Source organism: Tursiops truncatus, chromosome 10 (genome assembly GCF_011762595.2).
Source record: "Tursiops truncatus isolate mTurTru1 chromosome 10, mTurTru1.mat.Y, whole genome shotgun sequence".
Classification (NCBI taxonomy): Eukaryota; Metazoa; Chordata; class Mammalia; order Artiodactyla; family Delphinidae; genus Tursiops; species Tursiops truncatus.
This window is the reverse complement of record NC_047043.1, coordinates 99,705,259-99,732,012: the sequence shown is the minus strand read 5'-3', so window position 1 is coordinate 99,732,012 and position 26,754 is coordinate 99,705,259. Positions and strand designations below refer to the sequence as shown.

Sequence of the window (26,754 nt, the reverse complement as noted above, 5' to 3'; positions counted from 1 at the left end):
TGTAGCTTCATACAAGCAGAGGCCAGATAAGTCACCTCCCTGTGTCCCTAGGGCATGGATGGTAGAGGTTCCCTGAATGTATCAAATGAATGGGATCCAGGACTAGTCACAGGTCAGTGACATCTTGATCAAAACGTTTCCTGAAAAAGTATGTTTGTTAAACATGCAAGGCTCTGCCTGCAGCTCAAAGAAGTCCCAAAGCTCCTCCAGACTGCACGGCTTCCAAAGCTGGTGGCTCCGGCTTCCTGACGCCAGACTCAGAACCACACTCCTCACCCTGAGCCGGGCCTCCAGGCTTCAGAGAGCCAACAGCTCACTCTCTGGGGTGGAAGGCAGCCTCCTGTGCTCATGCTTCATGTCCCCTGGGCAGTGTGGGCTGGGACTCATTTCTAACAAATACAACACGTTAATGTTGACAGCGACGCCTGTGTGAAGGCATCTGCTCACAGAATCAGTGAGCTCCGTATGGACGCAACACAGAAAAGTTTAACAGATTCAAAGTGATCTACCAGTATCTTCAAAGGAGAATTTCAATTGAATTTTTCATAATTTATATTTCCTTATATCACAACATTTTTAATTAGGAAAAGCAAATTAAAACCCACTCAAAAATCACGTTTTCCTTTTAATTGACACTGTTTCCTCTCTCAGGTGCTACTTTGGTAATGATTAGGTCCCCACCTCTCAAGAACATTGCATCTGAACAGGCTGAGACAGAGCCAGTGTGAACACAGACCCCAAAGCAGGGCTTTTGGGATAACAAAAAGAGAAAAAAACAGCCTGTCTCTTCATTTACAAAGGCAGTCACTCAGAGGGTCCAAAGCTCTGTTTTCCAAACGTAGAAAACATGGAGCTCAATGCAAACTAGAACCCAAAATATATCAGAAATGAAGCATAGTGCTTCGTCACATCCTCCAGGCCTGATCATCCCGCCTCTTCTATAAGGAATGCCCCCCTCCAGCATTTTTAAAGGAAGATGTTTGTTTCTATTTCACTTTCCAACTGGGTATAAAATCTACTAAAAGGGATACAATGAATCAGAATAGATCAGCTCACTCACAAGACACTCCCAGATAAAGATTTTTGGTTGCTGAGATTATTCAGCACATTATTTCAAAATGGCAAAATTCAGGACAATCTGAGAATTCAAAAGTGGCGGTTACATTTCGCTGACAGGTTATGTGAGACACACATACATACAACCCATGTTTCAGTGTACATGTCAAGGGGCCAAGACCCCTGATCACTCAATAAGTTATTTTGTACATTACAGTGCACAGAACAACAGAGGGAGAGACACTTTCTTGGAGAGGTTCATCCTCTCTGAAGGAGGCTGGAGACCAGGACCCTCATTAGCTAGACCCCTCCTCTTCTTTGGTTGTGGCAGCCTCAGAGACAGCCGTTTCCTCTAATCGATCCTCCTCCTCCTGGGGATAGAGGTCCGGGTACTTCTGCATGCACTCCTGCATGGCCCGGAACTGGTCTATACAGTCCGACCCCTTGACATCCTCTGTGCTGTAGTGGAAGCAGGAAAAGGCCGCCTTGAACTGTTCCCCACACGGGCCGCTGGCCATGCCCCCCAGGCACGGGCAGTTCCAGTTGATGTCTCCGTTGGGCAGGATCAGTCCTGGGACAGGAAGATGAGCAAGGAAGTGTGAGAGGTGCTGCCTGAGGTTTCAGAAAAAGCAAAACCAAGACCAGCCCTCATAGGCATAACGGTAACATGAACCACTGCCTGGCCGGCACTCACCGGTGGACCTGCTGCTCCCTCGGGATGGGGTTCAAATGCCCGGCACAAACCCAGCATTCCCGGCTCTGTCGGAAAGGTCACCATCAGCGACTCTCTCCGTGTGCAGCACTGCTCTGTGTCCTAAGCCGCCTCCCAGTGCTGTGGCCGTGCCTGTGCTCCAAGAACTACACAGGGAAACCGTTTAATCCAAAGCGGAAGTAACCGCTCGGATGGTTACTGAGAAGCTTTGAAAGCCCAAACACTGGAAGGAGTCAAGGTGCTGGTCTCCTCCTTTCACACAGATGGTCAGGAACCCCTGCGCCCCGGACCTTCTCCTCAAGCCCCTCCCGCTCCTCAGCTGCTCTCAGCTCAGCACAGTGTCAGGACTGGTAAAAGCGAGGCTGGAAGATGTCCAAGGCATGATGGGCAGGAAAAAGTGAGTGACGTGCCAGAGCACTGCGCTCCATTCTTATAAAAATGGAAAACCATTCAAAAAATCAGAAGAAAGAGAGGCGGAAGAAAGAAGAAACTCCTAGGTTCAGCCTGATGGCCAGGGAAGCACGTGGGAACGAGGGCTGGAAAGCACACAGCCCCTCACACCTGATGGAGACGCACTCAGCGTCCCAGGAGCAGTGGTGGCCAAGGTAGACACCTGGAAACCCAGCCGCGGCCAGGGATGTTGGACTCCCACCCCCGCCCAGCACTCACCGTGCTCCTCGTAAGGATCGTTGGGGTCGTCGGCCACCAGCTCCGCGTTGCTTGGAGTTTCATGGTCTTCTTTGGTCACAAATATGATTCGATCCTTTCCTAGTGTTTGGAGAACAGAGGGAGAAATGTTTCACCCAGGAGCTGTGAATCAGCCCTAAACCCAAGCAGCCAGGAAAACCTTGTTTGAAGACTGTCCCATTTGAAACCCCGAAGTGAGTTCAGTGGTGCTCCCCAGGCTGGGGACTCGCTTACTGCTGACTCTGGGGGAAGGTCTAGCAGCCGCTCCTGCATCACGTGCCTGTGACCAGACTGGGGAGGAGGAAGATGGCTCCTGCTGGCGCCATGTGCATCCTCGAGTGGGAGACGAGACGCCCCAAGCCATCAAATGCAGCTGTTTTCAGTCCCCAAGTTTGCTGACATCTAACAAACGGGTCTTCTTCCTCTGCTCAGAACTCCCATGAGCTCTGACGGCTCTGTCACTTCCCGTCCCTGTGAGCACCTGGTCCACTTGCTCCAGGCCCCTCAGGACCTGCCAGCAGGTGCCCTCAGATAACATTTTACCAATCGGGCTCCTCCGGAAGAGGCTTGGGGAAAGCACGAGGTTGACAGTAAACACCAGAGAGACGTGCCAGTGAGGACAGCAGAGGGGACAGAGGGAAGGTACTTGGTGTTTACACCCTCCCCACACCTGTACAGCGTCTCCCAGGAGGGGTGACAGTAATGGCAGCTGACCCTCGGCACGCTCAGGACCACGGCCTGCTCAGAACACCTGAGGGTTCTCTCCAACACCTCCCATTCTATCTCAGAGAAGGTGGCTTGTCCCAAGTGGCCTGGGAAAGGATTGGGGCCGGGCAGCCAGGGCATGTTGAAGAACCTGAAGACCTTGGTAATTCTGGCCAGTGTTCAGAACACTTAAAAGCAGCCTGCAAAAGTGCTGCGTGCTAAGCAAAATAAATAAGCTGACACAATTGCTCAGCTCAGCTCTGACAGTTTTGTTTACCAAGGTCTCAGCCGGGCCCAGCCGAATGGGGAGGCTGGTCTCAGGCCAAGGCAAGGCGTCCAAGCCTGCTCGGTACGGGAGGCACCTGTGGGGCTTATGAGGCCCAGCCTCACAGAACAGAAGCTGAATCAAGCTCTCTGCACGTCCACACCACTGATGGGCTCCCAAGTGACTGATGCACAACCCCACCCAGAATGTTCCAGGTCCCTCCCACAGGCCGAGTCCTCCCAGGCACCTTTCTGGACATCCCCCAAAGAGATCGGTTATACTGGATCGAAGGATGTGATACTGTCATTTAGAATAAGAAATATATATTTCACCTTTGACCCCATTCTTAGCACAGAGCTCCTAAAATTTTGGTTTCCCAAGTGATGAGAGCATAAAGATCTTTTTGTTATGTTAATAGGATGACTTGGGGGAGCCTGAGGATGGGGGCTGGTTGCCAGGAGAAACGGCCCTGGGATTAGAGGGTTGGAGCTTTCAGTCCCAACGCGCCCCCCCCACCCCCGCATCCCACCCTGGGGAAGGGAGAGGAGCTGGAGGCTGAATCAGCTGCCAGCGGCCGATGATTTAATCAATCATGCCTATGTAATGAAGCCTCCGCAAAAGCCCAAGCGGACAGGTGAACACGTGGAGGTTCGGGAAGAGAGGGCATGGAGGCTCCGCCCCTTCCCCACACCTTGCCTTGGGCGTCTCTTCCATCCAGCTGTTCCTGAGTTATATCTGTTAATATAATATTCTATCCTTTTATAATAATCCAGCGATCTAGTAAGTAAACTGTTTCTCTGAGTTCTGTGAGCTGCTCTAGCAAATTAATCCAACGCTAGGAGGAGGTCGTGGGAACCTCTGATCTACAGCCAGTGGTTAAGAAGAACAGATGACAACCTGGACTTGTGACTGGCACCTGCAGTTGGGGCGGGGGAGAGGGGTGTTGCAGGCCTGAGCCCTTAAACTGTGGGATCTGACACCATCTCCAGGTAAACAGTGACAGATTGAGCTGAATTGGAGGACATACTGCTGGTGTCAGAGAATTGCTTGATGTGGGGAAAATACCCACACACTGGAATTGGAATCAGAATCGTTAACGGCAGAACATAACTGCATCTTTTACACACTTGGGCCCTACTCAATGAGTTTCCCCACCCGTCGGCTCATTTAATCCTTACACCAACACTGTGAGGTGGGTATTACTAATCTCCTTTTTACAGAGAGAGGAAACGGAGGCCCAGAGAAGGTAGGAAACCAGCCCGAAGGCACATAGTATGAGAAGGCAGAGCAGGAACACAAACTGTGGTCTGAAAGATTGCGAGTGTGTCACCCTGTCCACTGCACGCCTGTCCCAGCAGGAATGTCTGAGAGTGCACACAGGACTGACAAAAGGACAGTGCTCACCGATCCCCGAGTCCCAACTGTGAAAAGAGAACTCATCATGACTGCCAACTAGTGGGGTAACCAGCTAGACTGGAAGTCTCATTACATTTCTCTGGAGAAAATATAAAAATGCTTGTTTTCACTTCCAAGATAACCTTAAAAAGTTGATACAAGCATATTCAGAAGGACGTGGATAACCACCTTATGCCCTCTTAGAGTTCCAAGTCAAGATTTTCATGATCACGGCCGATGGGAGAAAAGGCCTGGGGTGGACTTAACTCCCAGCCAAGGAGGGCCAGCGACTTCCTGGTCTCCACAGCAAAGGCTCCTCGGTCAGAGATTGGCCTTGGATGACCTTGGTCATCAGACGGTGGCACAGGGACAGTAACCTCAAGGACCCACCACTGGCACAGAAGCACATTCTCCACGCAAGGGGCAATTCAGTGAAATATCATCTACGAGACTGAATTAATGTTGTAAACTGAATGCTGTGAGAATTCAATCCACTCATCTGTCCAGTTTTAGAGTCACTGAAGCCCACGGGCACATGTTTATTAGAGCAGGTTCCTTAGACGTTTACATGACAATAATAAAAGAAAAATTTAAAAATCAACACAAAAATATATTTCTCAAATTCAGGAAGCAGGGATTCCCTGATGCTGTACTCACTATAGGAGAATCAACCTTTTTAAACAACCTAATAAGGACTTCACCCTCATGACTTAAGCTCCTCTCAAAGGCCCCACCTACTAATACCATTCACCCTTGGGGTTTGGATTTCAGCATATGAATTTTGGGGGGACACATTCATATCGTAGCAATGGGAAAATAAGGAGCACATTCAGATACCCTCACAGCCTCCCTCTCCCTGACTTCATAGCTCCTGCTCAGATGCCATCTTCCTTCATCACTCCCCATCACCCTTAACCTGCTTTTTCTCACCTAACAATTATGTATTTGTTTTTGTTTTTTTTTGCGGTACACGGGCCTCTCACTGTTGTGGCCTCTCCCGTTGCGGACCACAGGCTCCGGACGCGCAGGCTCAGCAGCCATGGCTCACGGGCCCAGCCGCTCCGTGGCATGTGGGATCTTCCCGGACCGGGGCACGAACCCGTGTCCCCTGCATCGGCAGGCGGACTCTCAACCACTGCGCCACCAGGGAAGCCCCAATTACGTATTTGTTTACCACCTGTCTCCCCCACTGAAATGTCAGCTCCTCAGGGGCAAGGATTTGTCTATTCCATTCACTGCAGTATCCTCGGAGCCTAGAACAGTGCCCAAGACATAGTGGGTAATCAGTATTTGTTGAAAAAGTGAATGGAGGAATGAACTCTGAATTCAGACATGAAGACCCCCAGACCCAGCAGAGGGCAGAAGACAGAACGGCTATCACTATGAAGTAGGTTAGAGAAAAAAAAAACCTTGGATGGGTGGTCTCATTCCCCCTAGAACATGCGTGGGTCTTTACACAGCAGAATCTCTTGGTACATCCAACCCAGAAGGGGCGCCCGCCACCTCCACCGTGCCACGAAGGCAGACCGCCCACCTGTGCCCACTGCCATGTGATCAGTGGCTGGCACATCACAGGTACTCAATAAACGTTTGTTGACACAACAGGAGAGAACACGGTCAGCATTAGAAAAGGAAGAACAATGACAGGAACAGTGTGGCCCTGGGCCAGGGAGCGAGGCTGAGTCCACGCTGCCCAACACCTTGAACGCCCTGCTAAGGCCTTTAACCCCAAGGCTTGGGGGTGGACCCCTGAAGTAAATGTGCACAGGCAAGTGACTGACTCAGAACAGAGGGCAGCCGTGTGTATGGGTTCACTGGGTAAAGGTGCCGGGGATATGGCCCATCTAATGCTCTCGGCTTGCTGCAAGAACATAAGAAGGAAGATGACAAAAATAAACCAGGTAATTTCAAAGAGTTTAGGATGTGAAAGACACAAAGACCCAGAGAAGACCTCACTGAGGCGACATATGAGCTGAATCCTAGAGGATGAGGAGGTAGCCATGGGAAGAGCTGGAAGAAGGGTGCACCAGGCAAAGGGAAGGGCCAGAGGCCAGTGTGGCTGGTCAGTGATGGCAGGAGCCGGATCAGGCAAGGGGCTCGCTCACATCAGCCTTAATCTGGAAGGAGTGTGGGATCGTTTCTTTAAGTCCCATGGGAAGCATAAAGAATCGGTGGGTAGAAAAACAAGAAGTTGGGGACTTAGGGGACAGTGGCATGGATAAGATAAAAACTAGGGAAGGCCTAAAGTGAGTGCTTTTAATTCTCATCCCCAAACTAAGAGAGCTTTGATCCAGGAAAAGATAGGGATCTAAACACCTGCCTCTGCTTCCCAGAGAAACTGCAACCCCTAGAAACCCTCAAGAATGAGGATTATACCTTCATTATACCCAAAAGGTTAAAAAAAATTTGCTAAATGAAGAAGTAAATTTGACTTAGAAGGAAATTAAAAACAGAAGACTTGCTGTCTAACAAAGTGGTGAGGGCAGAGGACTTTTGCTCATGGCAAAGTTAAATATCAATCAATGGAAACTACTCATTAGAGACATCAGTGAGTTTTACGGCTTTATGACCCAGGGAAGGAGGATTCCAGAAGCAGAATGGGGTACTGGGAAAAGGCTTAGCATTTTAGACTGAGCTGTTCTCCTAACTGAAGCATGACCTTGGGTGGGTCACTTCCATCTCTGGGCTTAAGATTCCCTTAATTAACTGAGGGAGCTGGACTATTCGCTAAAGGATTTCTGGGTGAGTTCCAGCTCTCTCTGGAACTTTATAGTCTCAGGTGTCCACCAATCCCCTCACCTGGCACCGAGAAGGTGCTTCATGAATATGCGTGGAATAAATGAAGATCAACTTCTCATTTTACAAGACTGGACACTAGGCCCTGGAGGAGTTGGGTGGCCGCTCAGGGACAGAGCCGGTTAGTGGTTGTGCAGGAAGACCCTTGGACCCGGCTTGGAGACTTCTGAGGTCCCGGGTAGAGGTAACAAGCAGACAGACAGTAGGCGGGGACCAACTTTGTTTTATTTTGTTTTGTTTTCTGCACAGGGTGTCTTCTGAGCGGAAGGCTCCCTGGAGTCCACTGGGCACCAGACTGGGCAGTTCTGGAATCAGACCGCGGGCCTCCAACCCCAGCTTTGCGACTTGCCGGCCGTGTGGCTTACCCAAGTCACTTCTGGGTCTTGGTTTACTCTCCGGATAAAAGCAGGGCCTGACTTAGGAAGGTCGTCGCGAGATAGGCCACACAAAATTCCTGGACCAGGGTCTGACCCGTCGCAGCGGGCGGCACTCCCACCCGCAGCGCAGCGCCCACCGAGGGGCAACTTTCCGGGACAGTTGAAAGCAGTGCAAACGGGAACACGTGGTGTGTGGTGAGCGCCATAGTAACATTATAATTAGAATCAATAAATTCCCAGTTACCAGCCACAGGGCGCTCGCACAGCCCTGACCCCCGGGCCTAGGTTACGAGCGCCCCCATGTGCTGTTCCCTCCGAGGTCCGGGTTCGAGCCTCACAGTGACCTCGGCCGGCCTCGCTCCTACCCGGGCCTCGGTTTTCTCATCTGAAAACCGGGGATGGCGACTCCGCCGCCGGGCCCAACCCGAGGGTCCCGAGGACTGTCCTCCGCGTCTGCAGTGGGGGCGCGGGGGTCCGGCGCGCTGCACAGACCGCGTGTCCCCTGCAGGCCCTCGTAGGCCGTCTCCACGCAGTCCCATCTCCTACCTTCCTGCCGGCAGTAGGCCATGGTGCAGCCCGGCGCTCCGACCTCGCAGCGACTGTGCCGGCGGCCTCACGCCGTGACCTCTCCGCTGCAGGGCTGGCGGCTTGGAGGCCCGCGCGGACCCGCCCCCTCCAGGCCTGCCCGCCGCGCGCCTGCCTCGGCGCGTCTAGCCAGGCCCTTTCAGCCGGGAACTACATTTCCCGGCAGGCCGCACGCAGCCCGGCTGCTCCTCCAGGCAATAGGAACTACATCTCCCAGAATCGCTTGCAGTGCGCAGGCGCATCAGTGAGGTACCGGTAGGTTGCAACCTTTGGAGCGTGCACCCGACCCTGGACTACATTTCCCAGGAGGCGGCGCGGCGCGGCGCGGCGAGCGAGAGCCGAAAAGCTCGTGCCCGCGGGGCGGTAACTGTGGCGTCCCGGGCTCTGGGATTCGGTTGGTTGGTTGCCGCTCTCCGGTAGGCGAGAGGCCGCGGGACTCCGCGCTGCGGCCGTAAGCACCTCTCGGAGCTAAGCCGAGCGAGGCGGGCGGCGACCCAGCCGCGGCATGGCCGCGAACGTGAGTGTCTTCTGGTTCGCCGGCCACACCCAGGCCTCCCCGTGTCCCGGTCCCCTCTCCCCGCGGGCGGGCCGCGGCCCCCTGCCCGGTGAACCCCTTCCTCTCCCGTATCCGGGCCTTCTGGCAGCCGAGCCGTCTGTCCGTTTCTCCTAGCTCGGCCGGACTCCTTGGGGCGCGCGGTGGCGAGGACCGGGCCTCGGGACGTGTGGCTTCGGCTCCCCGCAGCTTCTCCTTTCGTTCCCAGTTCTCGCCTGGGTTCTCGGATTTCTCCCATGTAAGGACCTTGAGGGCTGGACTGGGCCGCAGAGAAGGCCAGTCCACTGGGGCGGTGGCGAAGCCAATCCGCGACGCACTGTCCGGGCGGGCGGTGAGCTCCCCGCCCCAGGGGGGTATGTAAACCCCGGCTGATGCTGCTGCAAAGGGGCGTGGGCTGGTTTGGGAGCGGAGGAGTTAGGACGACGGGGAGAAGGGGGCATTTCCCTACGGCCGGGCCGTCTGCCTCCTAGCATGGATTTGGTTGCAGACGCCCTGGCCGAAGGTGGCGCCCCTGGAACGGCTGCTGGCTGCTTTTTCCTGCAGCCAGCCGTATTTCAGGAATCTTTCTATTTAAGCCCAACATTCATTCAACAAACAGAGGGGCACCTCCCGCCAGGGTGCAGGGCATGGGAGGAGCTGGTGATTCACACTCGCCTTCTCTCTGAAAGTGTGTGTGGAGCCAGCTCACAGCCCTGCCAGCCCAGGCACTCCCTCCCTCCTGCTGTGGTGGAGTGTCCAGCCACTCTCCCCTGGTCTGTTACCTGCTCTTTTCAGGCCCCTCCTCTGTCCCCAAGCGCCCTCTCTGCCTCCCACACCCCCTGAGAAGCCAGGGCTGTGTCTCCCACAGCCTGGATTAGAGTTGTCTGGGAGTCCGAGAAACCTTAAATGGCGCACCTAGAGGTGGTCCGTGAGACGCAGGGTCCGCTGCCGGGAGAGACCCAAGCTGGCAGGACACGGGCCTGCCCCCATACCGCCACCACCATATCTTACAGATGAGGAACTTCCCCGGCAGGGGAAGGCACTTGCCCAGGGTCTCACAGCCAGTTTGGCAGGTCGTGGGAAGGTGTGGGGCAGGTTTTGGAGTCAGGCTGACCTGGGGGAAAATGCAGATTTTTCCTCAGTAGCTGTGTGGCCTTAATCTCTTGGGACTTTTGTTTCCTCATGGGAGCAGTTACTGTGAAGTTTAAGGGAGACTGTGTTTAGCATAGTGTCTGGGGCATAGTAGGTACTTAATACGTAAAAAAGAAAACGGTTTGTCTTCAGTTTTGGTGGGCAGAGACCTTGGATACATTGGGTCCTGACCTTTGCCAAAGAATGTAGATGAATTAGGGTTCCCTCTGCTGCCAAACCTTTGTTGATTCACCCAGCAGTGGGGTGCACATTTACAGGGGCCACGAGGCCCCGTGAGGAAGAAAGATCTGAAGATGATGGGGCGGAGCAAGGAGGCCACAGGATTATTAATCACTGTAAAATCTGTCCAGTGATGGAGTTACTGTTACCATCTCCACTTTATAAATGAGTAAACAGGATCAGAGAGGTAGAGCAGCTTACTCAGTGTTACACAGCAAGTGATTTTCAGGGCCTGTATGTCCTACCACTCACTGCTCATTGATTCGAAGCTTGGAGTAGGGGAGTGGGCAGGGAGGAAATCTCCACGAACATCCATGTTTACTGGGCATTTGGTCCAGAATGTGGGCTGGGTGTGTCAAGCCACTCTGCACGCTCGCCAGCCTGAGGGGCACCTTCTTCTCCTAAGGCCATCTTTGAGCCCCTTATGTTGATGTTGGCTCCTAGCTGTGTGCTGAGGGGAGGCCCAGGAGGAAGCCAGGCCTTCCAGCCATCGACTTGGGGACTGCACTGGCTGTAGCGGGACTGGCTTCTTTTCCTGTCTTGCCTGCCTGCCTGCAGCGAGCTCCCAAGGAGTGAGGAACGCAGTCCAGAGCAGAGTGGTAGGAGAGTGGCCTCCAGTCTGCCCATATTTGAATGCTAAGTTCATCTCTTGGAGGCTGTGTGATCTGGACTGGTGGTATAAGTGCTGAGCCTCTGTGTTCCTGCCTGCGAAATGGGGTCGTGATAGCACCCCCTTCCTTGGGCTTGTCCGTGTCTGGCCTGTGATAGACTGGAGTGTTTGCCATTGTCATCATGATGATGGTTGATGGTCACCTACCTGCCTGCAGCAAATTGCTCCACTAATGTTTCCAAATGGCCTGGAAAGTCAAGACCATTTCTGAACGCAATGGACATCTGGGCCCTGGCAGGCCTGGGCTGGTGGCATTCAGCGACAGTCAGAGAACATGGCACCAGCTTCGTTTAAGCAGAGACTGCCTTGATTCTCCTCTGACTCCCCAGTGCCAGGATGGGCTAGCTTACCCTGCATGCTCATCCGGGAACCGCTTACATCTTTGTGGCTTTTGTCAGCTCAGCCCGGCCCAGCCTTGGTATCAGTGATAGAGAAAGCTGACTGCATTCCCACCAGCCAGCACCGGCATGGGGCTCCCTGTGCCCTGGGCACTGAGCATCCAATAATTATGTCCTCTGGTTCTTACCACAACCCTATGTACTGGATTATTAGCCCCATTTTACCCATGAGGAAGTGCCGGGCACAGCGGGGTTCAATCGCTTGCCCAAGGTCTCATAGCAGCTGTGTAGCAGAGCCTGCATTCAAACCCAGCCTTCTGGCTCCAGAGTCCTGCTTCGGATGATGACGCTCTGGGTCAGCAGCGGACACGCTGAACTGTGCTTTGTTACTGGCTGGACAATCCTGACCCACTGACTCTGGAGTTTGCAGCCTACCATGACCCACCTAGAGCCGCCTAGCTACCCTCCTCTCCTCCCCATGCCCTCCACAACCCAGCCAGAGCAGAGAGGCCGCTGTTCCCCCTGCTAGGGATGCCCTCACCCCAGGGTCCGCCTCCGAGAGCCCACTCAAAATGCCCCCTCCTTCAGGGGGCCTGCATTGACCCTCCCAGCTGGAAGGGGCCACTCCTTTAACACTGGCTCTGTGCCTCTCACCAGGCACTGAGCAAGGCCTGGCACTGTTTGTCACCCTGACTCAATGGCCCTAAAGCCTCTCACCCCTACATTCTTACCCCTGTGAGGCCTGGCACTGCCCGAAGGAAACTCAGCCACTATTCGTTGAACTGAATTAGAAATATATCTCTAATAACCTGTTTGTAAAACAATTTGCTAATTTCTTAAAAAACATGCATCTTCCCTATGATCCATCAGTTCCACTCCTAGGTATGTACCTAATGCCCAGGGGAAATGAAAACACATGTTTTCCTGAAGACTCTGACAAAAATTCAATTAACAGTCAAGTTAAGAGGAAAAAAAGTTAATTCTGTTGGAGCCAAACAGGATTATAACCCGGGAGATAGACTCTCAGAAGCTCTTGAGAACTGTTCCACATGTTAGAAGTCAAAGGCACACACCGCAATGAGAAGCCCATGCACTGCAACGAAGAGTAGCCCCCGCTCGCCGCAACTAGAGAAAGCCCGCACGTCGCAATGAAGACCCATCGCAGCCAAAAAAAAAAAAAAAAAAAGTCAACCTCCTCCCAAGGCTGTGTATACTGACTGAAGTCTCAAGAGCCATCCCCAGTCCACTCCACTTTCCACCCCCGCCATTTTATCCCATTATCCTGTAGTATGTTCTTCGTTGCACTTATCATTATATAAATGTATCTTACATATTTAAAAAAAAAAGAAGTCAAAGGCACAGTCGTGTACATTTTCAAATCAAAGGATCAAACATCAAAATGACATACTGATATTTTCTATGAAGTTCATCAAAGACACATTGTCCAGTAGGCACGTACAAAGGAGCAGTAAATCACCATGACTGCCTGCAGAGCTGGGAAAGAACGCTATTCTTTTGAGAAGTTGCATTGCTTGCATCAGAAGAAAGGGAAAAAAATAATCTTTACTGTCGAGCAGGTGCTTCTGTCTTTGAGAAGGTCTGGTCAGTGTAATGCAGATGCAGACTGAACGTTAGGGAGGGAGAGAAGAGGCCCAAATGCACACAGAGAGAATTTTAGGCTTAAATTTTCATGTCCTGCCTTAAAATATAAATTTCATTTCATCTTTTTCCCTCTTTTGGTAGAATACATTAGGTGATCAAATATTTGATCCCTCGATGGGGTTGGTGGTTGCTTACCTGCCCTGCATCCTCTCCCTTGATGACAGATCTTAATAGCCTGGTTCTTTCTTTCCTTTTAGGGGGTTAGGCTAGTAAACTGCTTGGCAAGGACTGATGGTCAATTGTCCAATAGAACTTATGCCAGTTTTACCCTGCATATGCGTTGTGCATACCTATTATCTTATATAGAACTACAGGTATGATCAATAGTGTCAAATCGTTAGACATCGTTATTTTAGTTGGAGTTTTTTTTTTTTTTTTGGCTGTGTTGGGTCTTCGTTGCTGCGCGCGGGCTTTCTCTAGTTGCGGCGAGTGGGGGCTCCTCTTGGTTGCGGTGGGTGGGCTTCACATTTTGGTGGCTTCTCATTGGGGAGCACGGGCTCTAGGCGTACGGGCTTCAGTAGTTGCAGCACGCAGGCTCAGCAGTTGTGGCGCATGGGCTTAGTTGCTCCTTGGCATGTGGGATCTTCCCAGACCAGGGATTGAACCTGTGTCCCCTGCATTGGCAGGCGGATTCTCAACCACTGCGCCACCAGGGAAGTCCCTGGAGTTTTGAATATACAAGAGGCACAAGAGATTATTACTCTGTAAATGAAATCAATAAAGCCAACGACAATAACAAAGTCACAAGCAGAGCTTTAAGCCATGAATCCACAGAGTTGAGCCATTTCCCTGAGATTTCACCTGGACTAGGAAGGGGATCCTTCAGTACGGAAATTGTACTTGGTATGTGAGCTGTTAAATGAGTTGTATTAGAGGACTCATCCTATATGGAAACGCAGCATTTAGTCTGGGTTATAGCACAAGCTTCTCCTTGCAAGGTGGTGTTAAAAATCAAGAGCTATTCGATTTTGCAACATCACTTTCCCATCGTAGAAACTTCAGAATTGAGTAAATTAATCCTATAGAGTAAACAAACATAGAGGTGTATGCTGATGGGGAAACAGTTTATAGATTATACGTTTTCTAAGGCAGCACTGTTAGCTAATACTACATGAGCTAAGGAACTTAGGGATGTCTGTTGGGCTGCAGTGCTGCTTGCAGACTCTTTGGCTGTTTGACCAATGGTGCCTGATAGATTTCTGAGCATATCTCTGTTTACAAATATTCCTGCCCTAGGACTCAAGATTCCCAAAAGACTTTGCCACCAGATATCTTGATATCCTGCTAACATGGATCTCTTGACTGTCATGGAGAGAGAAAGGAGGTTCATCTGCCTCATTGTATAGACAGTGGGGTAACATAATGCCCAACAAACAAAAAGCTTTTTACCTGCCAGCTGTTAAGACATTTATGTGCCCATCCTTGGGTAGGTGTGTCAGTTCCAATACCATATAAGAAGATAAAACCTAGGGATGCAAGTGTTCCCTCCCAGAGAGCTCTCATGGATAGCCGCATCGATTGGAAGTTTTGCTAACACGGTATTAAACCATGGTCGTTCTTGCAGGCTTTCCAAAAGCTGTCTGTATGGTATTTGATATGGGGGAGTTGTGGGCACAAGTTCCTTGTGTTTTTCTCTTCAAGACATTTGTAAGTTAAGTAAGAGATGGAGCTCGGGGCGGGGCGGGGCTGGGGTGTGGGTACTAGCGTAAGTTGTGTCTGGTCCCTAAGGACTGAGGGTAGTGTAGTGTCAGACAAGGCATGGACACATTAGCACTTTAGAAAATTTGAACCTGAAAGGTTAGGCCAGAGGGAGGTTGATCTAAGTAAGTGGTAACATTGGGAACATCTGAAAAGTCAATGACAGGAGTTATGAGGGCCTGTGTCGGCCTTGTATTGTCTGAAGAGTTGGATGACAGATCCAGCGATCGGTTAAATTTGCCTCCGGTAGCTATACTTTGCAACAGCTGTACTAAGGAATTTTCCTTCCATCTTAAACCCTGGGGCAAAAGCATAGCTAGAAGTAAAACAGTAGCTGTCAGTTTTGACAGACATTTGGTAAATAGTACAATTGAACGGGTAGGATGGGTCTTGCAGGCCTGGTCTGGACTCTTGGGGCAGTTGTCTGCTGCTGTTGTCCCCTCATCCTAGCTTGGTGGTACTTGTCTTAGTTGAAACAGGGTGTTAGAAACGGGTCGAAGTCCATTTAGGTGGAGGGGCCTTTTTAAAATGAGAGACGTGAATCCATGAGTTAATGTCTTTCGGTTTGGCTGAGCATGGATTAGTTAACAATAACAGATAAGGTTCTTACCCTTGTGGCTGCAAAGAATCATTTATTTGATGTCCTTTCCAATAAACAAAATCACTAGGTTATAATCCATGATCTGTAGGGTTTTCTGGGAGCTCGCTGTAAAAAGAGTTAGTTACTGATTGTTTTCTAAGTGCCTCAGTGAGACCCTGACAATAATGTAATGTTTCCCTCGAACCACCGTGGAGGCAAGTTTCCAAGAATACTGTTTTCCCCAGAAACCGTTTTCTCAGGCGCACAGTGAGTTAAAGGGGGTGCGTGCTGGAGCGATGGCAGTTGTGCTCCAGACACTAGGTGGTTTTTTTTCAATCAGGTCTAAACCATATATCTGTGGTGGGATCAGAATTCCCTTTTTTGTGGCCATATTTGTTTCTCTTCTTTAGTGGCAATTTCTTGAGCCTGTAGAAGGAAATCTTTTACTGGGTTAGCAGGGTTAACTGAGAGCAGTGGCCGTTCTGGAGGCTGGATAGGATGAGTGTTTAAAGCTGCCTCATGGGCGGGAGCGTCACCGAGCTGATTTCCTCTAGTTTACATACTGTCAGATTTGGAATGCCTGGCGTAGGTGAAAACTGAAAATTATTGAAAATTACGGTTTCAATAATTGCTAACCGTATTGGCAGTCGTATCACAACAACTCTGCAACCTGTTTTCCATTTCTTTATTAGGTTGTCCTGAAGAGCTTAAAAACCTCATTGTTTCCATAACATTCCAAAGTCATGTGTCACTCCAGAGGCATGGTGACTGTCAGTATAAATATGTATTAACTGGTCTTTAGCTAGAGTTAAGGCAGTTAATTCAGCTTGTGCTGACTTTGTTCCTGGTAAGTAAAAGTTTTCATTATGTCTACTGTGGGCGTTACTGCATATCCAGCTCGGTAATGTCCTAATGCCGTGCTCATCCCTTAAGTAGGACCATCTATAAATTAAATTAGATCAGCATTACCGATATGGGCTTCCTGGAAGCAAGAAGATAATTGGTTAACAAAATGCAGTCATGGTTGTTTTCTTCCTGTGGTGCTGGAAGCAGAGTTGCAGGGTTAAGGTTATTACATGGAACCAAGGTAGCATAAAGCAACGATACTTCATACGAAGCTAGCTGGCTTATAGAATAGTGCTGAGCGTGGTGAGAGTTTAGAAGAAACTCACCCGAGTGTGGGACATAAACAGTTAAAGGAGACCCCATTACTATTTCTTCAGTGGCTTTATGTGAGAGCCGTGGCTGAAACAGCCCTCGTACAAGGAGGAGGTCCTTTTGCTACCGAGTCTAATTTAATTTGGGAGCATAACAGCAAGTCATCTACAAACATTTTTGTAAAAGCATCAGTTATTGTATAGGCATAACTGTGTATAAATGACAAAAGACTTAAAAGCATGGTTAAAGACCTGATTACAGTGTAGTTATCAAGGAAATTTGGCTGTTTCTGTGGCATACAACATTTTAAGATACTGTAAATCATGACTGACAACATACCAGGACATTTCAAATTTTAGGAACTTCATATAATTTCTAGAATGTTTATAGTAATATATTTAGCCATATAATATAACCTAACAAGATTTATCATTACTCATTTGACAATGTTTCCCATGTAATTTAACATACCAAATGAGCCTAATTAGTTTAAATATTTCTCTTTGAGCTGTTTAGGGGCCTTCTGAAACTTCCCAAAGGTAGCTGGAGGCCAAAAGAACATTTAGAATTTGATTTGAGGAAGTTTGTGAACGATATCAAGAGGTTTTAAATGTTTGGCTAAGTAGAATCATAAGTCACTGTGAAACAATATTTATTCACTTAACCAAAGTGCTAGTAAAAGATTTCGAAAGCAAATACAGAAAGTTACAGAAGATTACTTAAGAGTTAAAGAAACTTTACAGTCTGTTATCAAAAGCAGATCAATATTTCAAGAGAACTTTGTCTTCTTAACAGAAAAAAACAAACTCTAGTTTTCACCATTTCACCTTTAATATTAAATTTCATTCGTTTAATTAAATTCAGTCTGATCTTAGTAAGTCCTGGCCATGCATAAAACTCTTTTCTCAGGGTTCCCTTTTTAAAATTAGTTTTTAGAAATGTATGCCACTTTATAGTTGTCTTCCAACAAAGCACAGAATATATTTACTAATAGTCTCAAACATGTTTAATCTCTCTGTAATAAGAGATCAAAGTAGGTAAACATAGACTTCTTTAGCAATTAATGTTTCAGTATTTCTTATTAAGAAAATGATCTAGACATTCAGTGAATTCCATCATTTGACTTAATTTAGCAGAACGCTGAAGTTTCAAGTCACCAAAAATCTGGAGAAACTGTTTTTAGGCAGACATACCATAAAACAAAATTATTCTTAAGGAGTTCACCCGAAAACTTATTTATTACTTATGAAAATATTATCATACCAAGTTAATTTTCTTGTTGACAAATTTTATAACAGAGATAACATGAGCTTATTAACTTTCAGTAAACCTAGGTACAGTTAAAGTATTACACTTAACGTTTGACTCTAAAGACATGTCTATTAATTAAACCATCAATTCTGACTCATTTTCATTCATTAAAGATTAAGCCTAGATTATGTGACCCTTTAAAAATTCGGGCTAGTGTAATTACATTTAGAAATATTTGATTTGTATGCATTTACTTTTAAGTCAATTAAGTAAACCTCTTTTACCAATTAATGTTGATAATACCATTTGGAGTTAGAGACGGATCGTACATACATGCAGACATGCACATATCCAGCCAGACACGGACAGAAGTCTCCTGGTTTTCCTGCTTGAGTTTCACAACGGCCTCCTCTTTGCACACACTGTGCGCCCCCCACCCCCGCGCCCCCCGTTTTTTTCCCCAGTTTTAGAGTCTATTAAGCCAAGGTTGTAGACTCAGGCGATGTGGGCTGTGTTTACATTTCAGGGACATGAGAAGAGTTGTAACTTCAGGCTTTCTCCTAGGAATACTTTTGTTCTCTCAGGGTCAGAGTTTTGAAAAGATGTTTTATCAAGCCAGCTTTCTCTACAGTGTTGGAATGTTAGAAGAGCTCCATCCTGGCCATTTAAGAGCTAAGATAAGTGTTTGCAAAAGCATCGGTTTCTTCATGAAGCCAGCCAGAGTGGCTGCCCATCAGGGGGCTGTTTGGCCTTTGAGCATGGTTTCCCATTATTAATTTGGCAGCCCAATTCAGATAGGATCCGAACAACTTTCTGAGGGCGGTGTGATGGATCGAATGTGTGTCTGTCTCCCTAAGGGCTTCCCCTTGGGTCAGCTTGACTCTCACGCGTCTTGGCTTCTCCCTCCGACAGTCTGAAACCACCATGGATGCTCAGAGCGCAGGGTGATCAGCCTTTATGATGCGAACCTGGCGAGCAGAACTTAACTCAGTGGTTGTGGTGGGACTCCCTGGGCGACCGATGCGTGTTAAGAGACTTGATCCTCAGACACTTGCCCCAGGTTCTCAGTCGCCTGAGAACGGCTGGTGGCTAGAAGGAGCAAGTGTCCCTTTACTTCGGAGCTGAACATGCTCAGTCTCTCATTTCACTAGCAGTTTGTTCAGACCGTATATACATAATCTTTCCAATTTAAGTCAGTTTTTAAAAGAGACCAGTGAACCCCGTTCACTCCAAAGCTCCTCCGAGGTCCCTGCCTAGGATATGTTCCAGTACCCCCTTAGGACTCCAAGTCCCAAGAAAAACAGCTCAAGTAAAACTCAGGATGTCATTTAAAGCAGTGCTGTCCAGGTACCAGGAGAACCCACCAAAGTGCCTGAGGAATACGGAGGAGTGGGGCTCCAAGGGCCTATGCTGGTACCAAGCACCCGTTTGGGGTGGACTCCAGGTGTCCTCTGCTGTCTGTCTCTGATATCCCGCCACCTACGCCAAGCAAATGTCCACGAAAATTCAACTAACAATCAAGTGACAAAGAAAAAAGGGCATTTTATTTGAGCCAAACAGGATTATGCCCCAGGAGTTCTGAGACCCAGACTCTCAGAAGCTCTGAGAACTGTTTCGCCTGCTAGAGGTCGAAGGCATAGTCATGTACATTTTTGGGACAAAGGATCGTAAATGAAAATGACATACTGATCTACATAAAGTTCACCAAGGATACATTGTCCAAGTGGTACGTGTACAAAGCGAGCAGCAAGTCATCATGACCCCCTGCAGGGCTGGGAAAGAACGCTGTTGTTTTAAGAAGTTACATTGCTAGCATCAGAAGAAAGGGAAAAAAAAATGGGCTTTATGGTCGAGCAGGCGCTCCTGTCTTTGAGAAGTCTGGTGAGTGTAATGCAGATGCAGACTGCATGTTAGGGAGGGAGAGAAGAGGCCCAAGTGGACACAGAATTTTATGTTTAAATTTTCGTGTCCTGCCTTAAAATATAAATGTTATTTCACCAACTTGTACATGAGTGTTCACAGAAGCATTGTTCATAATAGCTAGGAACTGGAAACAACCAGGGTATCCATCTACTGGTGAGTGAATCAACAGAAGTGATATGCTCGTGGGTAGAATTCTACTTGGCCATAAAAAGAAACAAATTACTGATACCGTGACATAGATGACCCTCAAAAGCGTTACGCTGAGTTAAAGAATCTGGACAGAAGGAGTTGATGCTGTGTGGTGATTCCATTCATACCAGGTTCTAGAAGATGCAAAACTAATCCGTAGTGATATGGATTCAAATCGTTGTTACCTCTGGGCGGTGGGGAGAGGGAGTAGTGTCAGGAAAGGGGCACAAGGAGCCTTCTGGGTGATAGACATGTTCTGTGTCTTGACACATGGGGTATGCACTTGTCAAAACCAAACACTTGGAATGTGCTTTTTTTTTTTTTTTTTTTTTTTTTTTGCGGTACGCGGGCCTCTCACTGCCTTGGCCTCTCCCGTTGCGGAGCGCAAGCTCCGGACGCACAGGCTCCGCTGCCATGGCTCAAGGGCCCAGCTGCTCCGCGGCATGTGGGATCTTCCCGGACTGGGGCACGAACCCGTGTCCCCTGCATCGGCAGGCGGACTCTCAACCTCTGTGCCACCAGGGAAGCCTGGTCTGTGCATTTTTAACATACAGAATTAAAACTCAATAAAAACAGTATAAATAGGACTTCCTGGTGGCCCAGTGGTTAAGAATCTAGCTGCCAATGTAGGGGACACGGGTTCGAGCCCCAGTCCAGGAAGATCCCACATGCCGTGGAGCAACTAAGCCAGTGCGCCACAACTAGTGAGCCTGTGCTCTACAGCCCGCAAGCCACAACTACTGAGACCACGAGCCACAACTACTGAAGCCCGCGCGCCTAGAGCCCATGCTCCGCAACAAGAGAAGCCACTGCAATGAGAAGCCTGCGCACCACAACAAAGAGTAGCCCCCACTTGCCACAACTAGAGAAAGCCCGCACACAGTAACGAAGACCCAACGCAGCCAAAAAAAAAAAAAAGTATAAATAAATAGCAAAATTCAATTTATTTTTTGGAAACCAATTTTCTTTCTTTTTTTTTTTTTATGTCTTTTTTCAGTATTCCAGTACGAGTAACAGGAAAGAACATGTCAGAATTACAACCAAGTCCCAGCCAGGCTTCCTGGAGCGGCTGAGTGAGACCTCGGGTGGAATGTTTGTGGGGCTCATGACCTTCCTGCTCTCCTTCTACTTAATTTTTACCAATGAGGTACGATGTTCGGAGTCCCTCTGTGCAGATTGAGGGTCCCTGCAGTATCAGGGAGCAAAGGCTGTGAATTTGGAGGCTGGATATGGTAATAAGGGTCTAGATTTTATGGGGGCAGGAGCTGAATTAATCAGAGTTCTTTCTTTTGTGACCCACCTCACGGCTGATGTAAGCAGGAGGGGGAATGGATCTGTTCGCACACCTGCAATCCTGGGTAGCATCAGTTTCAGGCACGGTTGCATCCAGGCGTTCATGCTGGGTCACTAGGAATCTCCATTTCTCCATCTCTTGCCCATTTTTCTCTGTTGTGGATGTTTCTTTGGCAGGCTCTTCCTTTGTGGTGGCAAAGGTGGCCCCGTAACTCCAGGGTCACATCCAAGCAGCTTAGCAACCCCCGGGAAAAGAGGAACCATCTCTTTCTAAATCAGTTTAGCAAAAGTCGCAGGGAGATCCCTCAGTGGCCTCAGTCCTCTCTCTGAACCGCTGCCTGTGGCCAGTGGACACAGGATGTGATTGCCGAGGCCTGGGTCACATGATTTGAACAGGTGTGCGATCGCCCCAAGTGAAGCAGGAGGGAAGGGGCGGAGAAGGCAGAGGAAAATGGGGGAGGGGTGCAGGGCAGAAGAAGCAGCAGCTCTTCCTGGCACGGGCGGTGCTGAGATGGGTGCCGGGTGGCCTTCCTGGGAGAGCACACGTCCTGGGTTCCTCTTGCCCAAGGCAGAGGGCACAGCTGTGTCCAGTGGTTGAAATCCTCACTCCCCGCTGTGCACAGGGCCGCACAGTGAAGACGGCGACCTTGCTGGCTGAGGGACTCTCGCTGGTGGTGACCCCCGACAGCATCCACAGTGTGGCTCCAGAGAATGAGGGGAGGCTGGTGCACATCCCTGGGGCCCTGCGGACGTCTAAGGTAGGCTTGGCGGTGGTTGCTGACCCGCGGAGGCCGGGACACATCGCAGGATATTGTCTGATGGAGGATTTGAAAGCGTGGGCCTTGGAGACGGGGACACTTGGTGTGACTCCCGCTGTATCTCTCAGCAGCCGTGTGGACCCATCTTTCCTGAGTCTCAGTGTCTTCCTCTGTCAAATGGGGAGATAATTGTAACAGACCAGCGCCCAGTTCTGAAGATTGGGTGGGATTCAGTAGCTACCCTCCCGGCACAGTCTCTTGCCCGAAGCAAGAGCCTCACAAAGAGGCGCTTTAACAGTGATGATGGATTTGCGTGTCTGGTGCCAGGTCTTCTGTCTGAACACCCGACACGCTGCGTGGGTACCGCGCACTTGGGCCGAGCAGCCTGAGCTGTGCACGCGGCTCGTGTCACAGTCTTGCAGGTTCAGCACTCGGGACGGGCAGCTTCCCTCGTCTCCCCATGCGAGCAGCCGCGGAGTTCTCTGTGCTGTTCTGCCCTCTGGACCTGTTCCTCTTCCAGCCCGGCTTCCCCCGAGCTGGGCATTCTTGTCCTTTATTTTTCTTGTTTGATTCTATCTGAAGCTCTTGTCTGATCCAAACTACGGGGTCTACCTCCCGGCTGTGAAGCTGCGGCGGCACGTGGAGATGTACCAATGGGTGGAAACCGAGGAGTCCAGGTGAGGGGCCGGCGGGTGAAGAGTTGGCTGGGGCTGAAGGAGGCGTGGGGATTAGGGTGACGTGCAGGTGGCGCTCACTTTGACACTTCGGAAATTTAAAATATAAAATCTTCCCATCAGAGAAATGTCGAGTTATCCCCCAATTACTGGCTGATGGTCTTGTTTGGAGGGGGCAGGAATCTCCTGCAGAGGGGCTAGGAGGAGAAAGCGGGGTTGGTTAACTCCCTTCCGGGGAAGTTGTCTAGGGCTGCCCCAGCTTAGGCTCAGACGGACCTGTGCCAAGTTGTGTCCCATCTTCTCTTCCATGGGGGGCGGGGGTGTCCTGGGTCATGTGCTATCGGGTCTAACAGGAGCCCCAGGCAGGCTCTCATCGACCACACATACTAAGAGTGAGGGTGGAGAGGGGACTCGGGGAGCCCAGGTGGCTCAGTTTGGGGCAGGGCAGCCTCAGGGGCCTCCACAGGGCTGTCGCAGAGCAGAGGGTACAGGCAGATCGCTGAGCCCACAGGGCAGGGCTGGGACACAAGCTAGGGGAGGCCGGTTTCAGCTCAGGATGAGAAAGCTCTTTTCTCTAGTGAGCGCCTTTGAGGCCTGGAGCTGCCTGTTTGCCAGGGAGCACCCTGTTTCTGGGCTGGTGTGGACCAAGCCTGCTCCATCTGGGGAGTCTGACCTGGGAGCCCCAAGGTTGCTTCCAGCCGGAGATGCTTAGAGATGGGGATGCCTCGGGAGTGATGGCCTGACTGTGGTGCTGCCTGTGCTTTCCCTGCAGGGAATACACCGAGGACGGGCAGGTGAAGACAGAGAGGAGGTACTCCTACAGTGAGTACCGGGCCCCGGGGCTGCGGGCGGACAGAGCACCTCCCTGCACACCTGTGGGCTCTGTCCTCACCAAGCATCAGGCTCCTTGGGTGCTGGTCCTCAGAGCCCTGCTCTCCCATCCATCCAGCGAGGCTCCAGTAGCCGCCCCTTTGGCTCCCGAGTGGTCGCAGGCTTGGATAAGAGGACGTGCAGCCAGTGGGCCTCAAACCTGAGGTTTACCGTGGTTTCTGCATTTTTCCCTCTGAAACAGACACTGAATGGAGATCAGAAATCGTCAACAGCAGAAACTTTGACCGAGAGATTGGCCACAAAAACCCCAGGTGAGAGGTCCCCAGGCCTGAGCGTAGTCTTGTCAGCCACTAGCAGGTGCCCAGCCTCAGCCTCCTCATCTGAGTAATGGAATTGAGTTGCTTCTGTCTCGTGAGCTGATGAAAATGTGGGACAGGTTTCCGAGGCCAGGTCCTGTGCTGGGCACCAGGAACAGAGGTGAGACCTGACACACCTGGCCCCAGGTGACCTCCCCTCAAACAGGTCACGGGTGTAAGGCTGGACTGAGTGCCTGGAGGGGTCACCAGCGGTTGGCGTGGGTGGGAGGACAGTCAGCAGGGGCTTTCAGGAGGCAGCAGCGTTTGACCCGGCCCTGCGGGGGTTCCGGCAGAGGAAGGTTAGCTCAGGGGCAGGATGGGGGTGGCGAGACAGGCATGACACTGGGCTGGGCCAGGGAGGGCCTTGAATGTGCACAGTAGGGTTTGGGTGTTAACCCGGCTGGGAAGGGTCAGGAGGGTGTGAAGTCCGTGGAAGGGCCGTCTGAAGGCTGGGGGACAGGATGGGACATGCTGGTAGGGGTCCAGGCAAGAGGGTAGGAAGCTCTGGGGGACAGGAGGCCGGAGGAGCCTGCTCCTCCCGGGCAGAGGCTGAGGCAGGGGGGGAAAGACCAGACTGTGGGGCTGGGCTGGACGTGCAGGAGCCCTCTGGGTTGGGACCCTGCCCAGCACAACTCACAGGGACCCAAGCAGCGCCTGCCCAGCGCCCTCCTTCACCAGAAGCTCCCCCTCTCCCACAGTGCGATGGCCGTGGAGTCATTCACCGCAACAGCCCCCTTCGTCCAAATCGGCAGGTTTTTCCTCTCGGCGGGTGAGTCTCAGGCCCCTTTAGGTGAGCCAGCATCGACCCGGGGCCCTGCACTTTCACCTGGCCGCCTCCCAGGAGCCGGGGCCCTAGCACTCAGCCCTCAGATGCTTAAAGGGGTCCCCTGCTGTCCTGGGCATGGGGTCAGCCGGAGCTTTTCCAGCATCGTACTCTGGGCCGAGGCCAGAGGGCAGGTGTGTCCCCAGGAGGTGGGGAACCATGTAGAAGCCCTCCTGAAACCCATACCAGGGAGCAGCTGCTAGGTGCTGCGTCCTTATCGGGCTGACGAGGCAGAGCTGAGAGCCCTTGCTTGGCAGCCCTGGAGCCGGCAGCGCAGAGAAGGCCCCAGGACTCCACTTCTGAGCCCCACTGGCACCCAGCCCTGTGCCCGGGGTCGTCCGGTTCATCACAGGCCCCGAAGGGACTCTAAAGAGAGGCTTGCAAGGGACAGGGTGGCACCACTGGCCGCAGAAACTCCTGGGGCTCTGTCCCTGGGTCTCAGTCCCTGGGCCTGACCCAGGAAGCAGGGAGAGAAGACACTTAGGTGGCAGATAGCCAGGGGGACGGGGGAGAGACTGTGTGAGCCGGGGCCTGGCTTGTCTGCTGTCTGCTCTGGCGCTCAGCTGGTGCCAGCCATGCCAGCCAGCCCCAGCCTCGTGCTGTTGCTGCAGCAGGGAAGCCAGGCCTGGACACAGATGACCAGACCCAAGGTGGAGTGGCTGCCAGGCTAAGGCCCTTGCGGAGCTGATGGGGAAGAGGGGACAGGGAAGGCTTCCTGGAGGAGCTGAAGACTGAAGGGGGCTGGCACTGCGGAAGAACGGAGTCGGAGGGGGACTCCGGGTGGGAGACGGCGTGTGTGGACGCCCCGGGTGTGTGGGGTCCCCAGGGGGCGAGCCAGGAGGTGGCTGCACGGCTGGGCTTGTGAGGGTGTTTGGAAAGGCCGTCAGGCTGAGGGTCTGCAGCCAGGAGCTGCAGTGGACTCAGCACTGTTTCTAACTGCCCGCCTCTCTCAGGCCTCATCGACAAAGTGGACAACTTTAAGCCACTGAGTCTGTCCAAGCTGGAGGACCCACACGTGGACATCATTCGCCGGGGGGACTATTTCTACCACAGTGAAAACCCCAAGTACCCCGAGGTACCCAGCGGGCTTGGGCGCTCAGATGGCAGAGGTCAGGGCCCCAGAGTCCCACCCTCGACAGCGCGTGGGACTCAGAGCGCAGCTTCAGACTCTGGTCCGGTTCCGGTGAATCACAGCTACACTCGGCCAGGGAAATTGGAGGGGAGAGACTTTCCGGGTGATGGGGCCACCTGGGAAAGGGCAGAGGTCATGGGAGTGGGGCACGCCGTGGGCCCAGCTGACAGCTCCCACCTCCCTCACTTGCTTCTCTTCCACCCCAGGTCGGAGACCTGCGCGTCTCATTTTCCTACGCAGGGCTGAGCGGCGATGACCCCAACCTGGGCCCAGCTCACGTGGTAATCAGCTCCCCGGGCCGACTCAGGGGGGCCTTCCTGGGCGCAGATGCTGGGGCCCAAGCAAAGGCTATGGGCGCCCCCCCCCACCCCCGCACCGTGTGCACACGGGCCCCAGGCTGAGGGCGCGGTGCTGGGGGTCTCGCAGCTGGGCCCGATGAGGTTCTTTCAATCACGTGCAGTCCCTCTGCCCCCAACCCCGGCTTCTGCTCTGTAGAGACTCGGTCCCACGTTCCTGACCCCGTCACCCCGGCCCCAGCCCCTGCTCAGCCCTGAAACGCGCTTCTGCCCGGGGTCCTCCCTGGAGCTTCGGACGGAGCAGCAAAACGGGAGCCACCGTCCCCTGGGCCGACGTGGAGGCGGAGGCTCGGGGTGGCGTGGGTGTTCCCGCTCGCTGCCTCATTGGCACATGGTGAGGAGGGGAGCTGGGCCCGCGGGTGGTTGCCCCGCAGCTCTAAGCCTGAATTCCCTGACCAGGTCACCGTGATTGCCCGGCAGCGGGGCGACCAGCTGGTCCCGTACTCCACCAAGTCCGGGGACACCTTGCTGCTTCTGCACCACGGGGACATCTCAGCAGAGGTGAGTGGCCACTGTGCACCTGTGCTCTGCCCTCCAGTGGCATGTCACAGACTGCCACCACGGAGGCAGACCCAGGCCCC

General features: G+C 51.7%; 2 protein-coding genes across 4 annotated transcripts in view; one reads left to right on the top strand and one right to left on the bottom strand.

The window, feature by feature from the left end:
* Positions 1-612: 612 nt before the first annotated feature.
* On the bottom strand, positions 613-8,875 carry CHCHD4 (coiled-coil-helix-coiled-coil-helix domain containing 4). The gene is made up of 3 exons (XM_004322413.4): positions 8,540-8,875; positions 2,438-2,536; positions 613-1,627 (listed from the first exon to the last, which is right to left on the bottom strand). Exons 1-3 carry the CDS (start codon positions 8,559-8,561, stop codon positions 1,353-1,355), a joined length of 396 nt encoding a protein of 131 aa, XP_004322461.1. The 5' UTR covers positions 8,562-8,875; the 3' UTR covers positions 613-1,352.
* Positions 8,876-8,938: 63 nt separating this feature from the next.
* The window catches only part of TMEM43 (transmembrane protein 43), a 41,510-nt gene continuing 23,694 nt past the window's right edge, over positions 8,939-26,754 (top strand). For 2 of the 3 annotated variants that reach the window (XR_012323932.1, XM_033865496.2), the window contains exons 1-10: positions 8,939-9,095; positions 20,948-21,097; positions 21,867-22,001; positions 22,584-22,678; positions 23,448-23,497; positions 23,748-23,817; positions 24,561-24,631; positions 25,639-25,760; positions 26,024-26,098; positions 26,573-26,674. Coding sequence is in view for 2 of the 3 variants with exons in the window: in XM_033865496.2 (XP_033721387.1) it covers positions 9,084-9,095; positions 20,948-21,097; positions 21,867-22,001; positions 22,584-22,678; positions 23,448-23,497; positions 23,748-23,817; positions 24,561-24,631; positions 25,639-25,760; positions 26,024-26,098; positions 26,573-26,674 (882 nt within the window). In the remaining variant the exon portion in view is untranslated. The remainder of the gene's footprint in view (positions 9,096-20,947; positions 21,098-21,866; positions 22,002-22,583; positions 22,679-23,447; positions 23,498-23,747; positions 23,818-24,560; positions 24,632-25,638; positions 25,761-26,023; positions 26,099-26,572; positions 26,675-26,754) is intronic. The other variant, XM_033865498.2, reaches the window with a different exon arrangement.